Source organism: Anneissia japonica, unplaced genomic scaffold (assembly GCF_011630105.1).
Source record: "Anneissia japonica isolate Jap-2015-1 unplaced genomic scaffold, ASM1163010v1 scaffold6792_len961167_cov158, whole genome shotgun sequence".
In the NCBI taxonomy this organism is placed as follows: domain Eukaryota; kingdom Metazoa; phylum Echinodermata; class Crinoidea; order Comatulida; family Comatulidae; genus Anneissia; species Anneissia japonica.
Genome location: NW_022701523.1, coordinates 480025 through 488177, shown reverse-complemented (window position 1 = coordinate 488177; position 8153 = coordinate 480025). Strand labels below are relative to the sequence as shown.

Here is an 8153-nt window from a genome sequence, read left to right as displayed (position 1 = left end):
TGGTTCATTCCTCATCATGGAGTTTTCCACCAAAGGAAGCCTGATAAACTCCGAGTTGTATTTAATTGCCCTGTTACATACATGGGTATGTCATTGAATCAAGAACTTCTTCAAGGGCCTGACCTAACTAATCTATTATAAGAAGTACTGCTACGATGGAGACAGGAACCAGTGGCCTTATTGGCTGATATTGAAAAAATGTTCTTTCAAGTCCGAGTGAGACCAACAGACTGTGACCTACTTAGGTACTTGTGGTGGCCAGATGGTAACTTGAACAGTGATCTTAAGGAATATCGAATGCGAGTTCACATCTTTGGAGCTGTTTCGTCTCCAAGCTGCGCCAATTATGTGTTGAGAAAGACTGCAATAGGGGCAGAAAATAAAGTTGCCCAAGCTGTAGAAGAGAGCTTTCATGTTGATGACTTTTTAAAGTCAGAAAAAAAAGTGAAGAAGAGGCTATTGACATGGTGGCGAAAATGCGAAAACTGCTACAGAATAGTGGATTTAACTTAACCAAGTGGGCCAGCAATAGTAGAAAAGTGTTGGAAACTATTCCAGAGCAACATCGAGCCAAGGACGTAACAGGAATTGACCTGCAAAATGACAAATTGCCTAAGGAACACGTTTTGGGCGTAAAGTGGTGTGCCGAGTCCGATAGCCTAGAATTCAGTGCAAAGACAGTAAGTAAGATTGCAACAAAAAGAAATATACTGTCTGTAGTAAGTGGTATCTATGACCCACTTGTTCGCCATACACATTGCAGGCTAAACTTATCCTTCAGTCATTATGCCGAGAAAAGATAGGATGGGATGACCCCATACCTGCTCAAAGCCAAAAGGAGTGGAAAGCATGGCTAGCCGATTTGTCTGGATTGGAAAACGTCCAGATCCCACGGTGTTTAAAACCCAGTAATTTTGGAGAAGTAGCCAACGCCTAATTGCATCATTTTGCCGATACCAGTCTACATGGATATGGTACAGTTACATATCTTCGTTCACAAAATACAGCCGGAAATATCCATGTCGGTTTCGTGACGGCTAAAGCCAGAGTAGCTCCATTGAAACCACACACAATAGTAAAATTGGAATTGACAGCAGCAGCATCTGCTGTACGTCAGGATGATCTATTACACAGAGAGATGACGATTAAGTTGGAACCGTCAGTATTCTGGACAGATAGCCAAACTGTCCTAAAATACATATCAAATGAGAAGGCTAGATATCCTGTGTTTGTGGCTAACCGCATTGCAGTTATTCGTGATGGATCAACATTGGACGCATGGCGATATGTGCCAGGAAAACTTAATCCTGCCGACCATGCATCCAGGGGACTTAAGGCACAAGATCTGATGAGACATAAGGAATGGATATCAGGGCCAGATTTCTTGGCTATGAGCCAGAAGAAATGGCCTGTTATGGAAGATATACCACCTAATGGCGATACATCGCACAATGACATCCAGGAAAGCCAGTGCAACGCAATTGGAGTCAGCGAAGCAATAGGTCAATATGACAGTCCTTTGAATAGATTAATACGACACTACTCCGATTGGACAAAATTGAAAAGAGCTGTGGCATACTATATCATTCTAAAAGACATGCTCCGAAAGGTGAAGGAAAGTCATCTACTTACGGCTAGGAAGCTGGAGGAAGCTGGAATTGCTATAATCAAATATGTGCAAACCACAAATTTTCCTCAAAAGAAATTGGGTAAAGGCAGCAATCTAGCTAAACTAAACCCTAAACTAAATGAGGGAATTCTAAGAGTTGGGGGCAGAATCGAAAATGCACCCATTCCCGAAAATATGGAACACCAGATCATTCTTCCAAGAGATTATCATGTGACTACTCTAATCATCCAACACATACACAAAAGGATTGGCCATCAAGGATTAAATCATGTTCTGTCAGTACTAAGACAGAAGTACTGGGTATTGAAAGTTGGACCACTAGTCCGGAGCATTGTGAAGCAATGTACTATTTGCAGGCGTGTAAAAGCAAAGTCCATTGAGCAGTTAATGGCTAATTTGCCGGTGGAACGTGTACAACCTGACGCACCTTTTGCGAACACCGGCATAGACCACTTCGGCCCCTTCGAAGTTAAATATGGAAGAGCCTGTAGAAAAAGATACGGGGTAATCTTCACGTGTATGGCATGCAGAGCTGTACATATTGAAGTAGCTGCATCGATGGATACCAGTTCCTGTATTAATGCTTTGCGCCGTTTTATAGCAAGGCGTGGCCAAGTGAAACACATTACCTCAGACAACGGTAAAAATTTTGTTGGTGCCAAGGCAGAATTTGAATGCATCGATAAGAAGAAGATGCAAGAATTTGCATGCAGCCGAGGGATAGAATTGAAATTTAACCCGCCGTCAGCCTCCCATTTTGGATGCGTTTGGGAGAGGCAGATACGGACAATACGCCAAATCCTCAACAGTCTGTTGAATGAGCAGTTTATAAAAACGACTGGATCTGATGAACAGTTGAACACGTTCATGTGTGAAGTGGAGGCGATCATCAATAGTAGGCCTCTAACGAGGAATTCAGATGATCCAAATGATTTAGATGTAATTACTCCAAATTCTTTGCTACTACTGCAGCCTGCAGGTAATGCAATTGGAGAATTTAACGAAAAGGATGTCTACGCACGAAAGAGATGGAAGCAGGTTCAATACTTAGCTGATATATTCTGGAAGCTGTGGACAAAAGAATACCTAACCACCCTACAATTGAGACAGAAGTGGATGAAACCAAGGAGAAATGTGCGTGCCGGAGATGTTGTACTCATTATTGATCAGCAAGCACCTCGCAACTCATGGCTTATGGGTCTAGTGATAGAAGTCTTTGCGGACAACCATGGGCTAGTCCGAAGTGTGAAACTGAAAACCAAGTCTGGTATACTTAAACGACCAATCGCCAAGATTTGTTTGCTTTTAGAAGATAATTCTCTGTAATTACTGTCTGAAATTGACAGACCATAATAATGCCGTTGATAGTGTGCAAGCCAAGCGCTGCCCGAAATATATAGCAATAATATGATTTACGGAGAATGTTGGAATATTCTCATTTATTTGAACTTCAAATTCATTGCTAAAGTTATAATCTAACAGATTAACACATATCATAATAAATCAAAGGTTACACCATTATTGATTTCAAATAATTTTATAGAAACCATGAAGCATGTGTAGCTGGATTAACCCCAGGTTGAAATCATTGATTTAGAACGTTTGTTTCTTTTGAATCAGTGGACTTTAATCGATAGTTAAACTTGTGATTCTACATTTGTCTTAATTATAGAGACTGAAATGACTTTAGATACATTATAACTGGTTTTAATATTCGTTTTAGTGTTCTTATTGGTATTTAATTAATTTGTTTTAAGAAGGTTTGAAGGTAAATGACGGTTATGACGCTATTAGATGAATAGTTATGATATGTTGTTGAACACATAATAGTAAGGTCGTTGCCTTTTACAGGAGTAACTGGGCCCCGGGATGTTGTGTTCATTAATATTAGTAGTGAGCCCTCTATGTTGGACTTTAGTTCGGAAACAAGGAAAATATGGCCGATTGAATATAGCAGGGCCGAAACCGTCTTTACCTGACTGACTAACCCATTGAATAACGGAATAGTTCATGTACGGAATATGGTTAAATTAATAACTCCATGATTACACGTGATGAAATATGTACAAGCGTTACTGGAATAAAAGGAAGTTGTCAGTCGGAGTAAACGTCGTCCGTATTGATTAATTGGCCATAACAGGGTGTTTAAACAAGATTTACACACTGGATATCCGAATCTGGGAATCCTTTTCCGTATATTTGCCACAATAGCGGTTTCTTCTGCCACTACAGAAAGATCATTCAGTAAATTGAGAATCATTAAAAACTACATGCGGTCAACCATGGGAGAAGAACGCTTAATATCATCCTTAACCCTGCTATCAGTCGAACGAGATCTTTCAGAACATGAACACTTTGACAATGTAATTGATAATTTAGTCGCATGACAGCTAGTGGAAGACGAAATGTTACACTGTGAATGCTATAAAAAGTGTTCAAAGGCTTTAAAACTGAGAAACAATTACAATAATCCACTACAAAGAATTAAGTAAAACGATAATACGAACCCTCGGTTTTACGTAGGCCTCGTACCGACTATAACGTCATCAAAAACCTCGAAAATAATCAAAATCAACCAAACGACCATTTACAGTGCCACCATAAGTAAAAAAGAGATTGTTACTTTCTGTCAGCTTATTAATTCAATAACAATAAACAAACCATATACAAAGTATACGCATTAAACAGCAACGATGATTGAGTCTAATACTGGGCTGTTATACCTAAAACCACCATGTGAACTGCGCAAGAGGAACAACTACCGACGGTGCTCAAATTAATTTCTTTCCTCCTTAGCTTCATGTGGATATATAGTATTGAATTAATACACTTGACATATGGTTTCATTTGAACACTTTATTATGACCATACCTCCATGTAATGACATTGTCCAGTGATAAATAAAAACACTAAACACATGGTTTTATTTGTAGGCCCAGACCTACAGTACAGTTGTATGTCTAGCCTACATCATTCGTTCATAGCAGCGTTCATTCAGGGTTGGTACGTACGTATTAGGTCAAAAGTCACCAAAAATTTAACCCAACCTCATTGGTACGTACGTATTAGGTCAAAAGTCACCAAAAATTTAACCCAACCTCATGTTTACGAATCCCCCGATTTAAATACGCCCTCTGGTCCCCTACCATACTTAAAATTGAGGTTCTACTTTTAGTTCCAAACACACATGTGTAGACCTAATATTGGGGTCAGTGCATTTGTCCGAAGGTCCTTTGGTCCGAAGGGCCTTTGGTCCGAAGGTCCGTTGGTCCGAAGTAATAAATTCAAATATAGACAAAAATATATTTGAAGAAAACACATGTTTGGGACCACCATGTAGGTCTTGGCTAACAATATGCAATTATTGCTAGCATGACTTGTCAGCTCAGTTTATGTGTATTTTTAACAAATTATTAGAAATTGAAAAGATTCCAAGCGAATGGAGCGTAAGTATAACTTCCTGTTTAAGCCGGTGACAGAAAAGTTTTAATAACAATATGGGAATTCAAGTAACTTCCATACCCAGTGTTTGGAAAATCTTAACAGATATATTTACTTATGGCCGATGGGAAACAGTTAACTACTTTCTCATTTTACAAAGTAGACATATTGACAGTGGTGGCGAAAGCATCTGGGAGGGGGGAGAGAATGAAGGGTAAGGTATGATTTTTTTGGGGGGGGGGGGGGGCAAGTTCCCCGACAAGAGCAAAGTGAGCGTGGTTGGGAAAGTGGTAAATGGGGCGGATTCCCCGGAAAATGTGACAATTTAGGGGTTTCAGAGGGTTATTCAATCGATTCTAAATAGATAGTCTACTAATATGATATATATTCTTTTTCTCCCAGACGAATTGTGTTTTTTTTTTCTACACTTCTGTGGGGGGGGGGGGAAACCGGGGGAAACAACTTTTTTCTAGGGGAATTATTTCTCACACCTACGCCTTCCCTGTAGTGCTCCCACTACACATTAAAAGTAAATTAAAGAAGCACTAGTCATGATTCATATCTAATCATAGTACATTGAGTTTTAATTCATAATACTACTGGTAATAGTTCAACTGAAAATGTCACTGGAAACATCTCCCTATCTACGATCGAGAGAGGAATTTTAATGATGTGAGTTAGCCAGATTTTCGTACATTTCGCAAAATAAAGGAAATATATCTATTTTTTTAACTGATGAGGCAGCGAAAATGGATGCGAGAGGTGACAACAAACTAGTAGGGGGTTACCCCGATGTTATGGTTCATTTCAGCCCCTGTCGTTGTGGAATGATGTGAACATGTATCTACCAAGAAGCGCCTCTCTACGGCTGCTAGGTAGTCACGGACCACGCCCATACGCAATTCAGCACAATGACGCTGCAAGTTATGGGTTATTCTCTTACCTTTACCTTTACCCTTTTGTTTTGTTTTTTTTAACTTGGACTTATAGGTTGTTAGGGAAAATATGATAAGTGATCTTTCTTAATTTATTCCATAAATTGTAAGGAATTGTTTTACTGCCATATAACCTGCATTCCTGGAAAAAGGTCACTAATTCGGACCAACGGGCCTTCGAACCAATGGACCTTCGGACTAAAGACCCTTCGGACCAACGGGCCTACGGACCAAAAGACCCTTCGGACAAATTGGCCTTCGGACCAAAGGTACGCACCCCCTATTATTATATATTCCGTTCAGATATACCGTATTTTTTATGTGTGGTAGGGGGTGGTGGGGAAGGTATCACACCGGGTCGTAAATTACTAACTGAAAAAATTATTACCTTTTTCCCCCTGACAACCCAAGACCCATGTTACGCGCCTGTTTGTTAATAGTTACCATACTACTATCAAGTTCACCATTGAACATTCTAATACTTAAATACCATACTTAGATGTTAATGTTGGCTTAAACTTTGTCTACACTATCAAACTTCATAAAAAAAAAGCGTCGCATAAAATGTGGTGGAAAATAAAAGTTGAACATTTTGATACAATTTGATAGTATGTGATATGAAGTTATCGGCACATCACATTTTTTGTCACATAAAATTTGATAGTGTAGACAAAGGTTTAGACGAAGGACCATTCACTACATCACTTAACAGTAAACACACAGACGACCACCAATACCTCGATTCCAACAGCTTTCATCCTACTACATTAAAAAAGTCCATCCTATAAAACCAATGCCTACGCCTTAAGCGAATTCGTTCCGACCCCTTTGACTATGAAAAACAAATCTCCTAACTAACCACCAATTTCCTAAAATGCAACTATCCCCTTAAATTAATTAAATCCGCCATCAGGAAAGCTTCTACTAAATCCCGCCACGACCACCTCACTTATAATAAAAAGCCCACCTCCGATCGTATACCCATAATATTTGATTAACCCTTCAATATCTTCATTAACCAACACCAAAACACGATTATGAAACCACCAAGACACCCCACCATGTTTTTGACAGCCTTCCTGTTCATGCCCAACGACAACCTCACAAATTCAATCTCTTCTCACATCATCCATTTTGCAATATCCTAACCATCACCCGGATCAAGGCAATAAACCTTGTGCTTAAAGGAGATGCCAAATTTGCGAAATCATAACCACTGACACACCATTCACAGTACCGGACACTACACATCAAATACGCTCTCCTCCACTAGATTTTAGATCTTCTAAAATGTTGTTTATTTGATTTATTGTGGTAAATGTAATGATGACAATTAATTAGGCAAAACAGGATGCTCCATTGAATCCAGAATTAACAACCACAAAACTTGCCAGACCAAACTATTAATAACATGAAATTTATCATCATATGCCATGGATATAAGTCCACCAAAGACAGAAAATGTTACTAGATGCGTTGGGATTTAAGGCTTAACACTCATACACAGGTCCAAACAAAATACTTCGGTATTCTGACCAGCTATACGTTCATCAACAAATAGCTAACATATTATTATTAATATGACATTATTATTTGACTTTAATATGTCGAAGAGGCAGCACTAACTGACCGCCCATTGTGCTGATCGTTTTGTTTATCTGTTGTTTATCATTTCATTTTTGTTCAATCGTAGACTTGAACCTATCAATTGTCTAATCCAATGTTATTTATTCAGTAGGCATTACGCCGAAGAAAAGAGTGGGCGCTCCCGAAATTTTCGTAAATACTTTTATGTATCCTGGAAAACCGTCAACCGCCCTGTCTCCATTCTACTGCTCCTATATCAGGATATAGGCCTACGTGCATATGTATATATATAGATCCCAAAATTGGACCCCATCTCATCCAGGTCGATCCGGCACCAGGACGTTTCTATGTCCTACCCAAAATCCACAAAGCAGGCCATCCTGGCAGACCCATTTTTTCCGGCAACGGTACTGCTACGGAAAAAATCTCTGAATATGGATGATTTATTGAGACCATATGTTGTTGCTCTCCCCTCGTACATTCAGGACTCCACGGACTTTATCCGCAAAATTAACCAAATTTCAAATTTACCTAATAATACTGTTCTGGCTACACTTGAT

The 8153-nt window shown here is 39.3% G+C and overlaps 1 protein-coding gene across 1 annotated transcript; it reads left to right on the top strand.

Moving 5' to 3' along the window:
- Positions 1-1138: 1138 nt before the first annotated feature.
- On the top strand, positions 1139-2956 carry LOC117103590. The gene has a single exon (XM_033244172.1). The coding sequence runs from the start codon at positions 1139-1141 to the stop codon at positions 2954-2956; it is 1818 nt and encodes a 605-aa protein (XP_033100063.1).
- The last annotated feature ends 5197 nt before the right edge of the window (positions 2957-8153 follow it).

Bases quoted from the DNA above. Each gene is read 5' to 3' on its own strand.
- LOC117103590 (XM_033244172.1), top strand. From the start codon at position 1,139: ATGACGATTAAGTTGGAACCGTCAGTATTCTGGACAGATAGCCAAACT.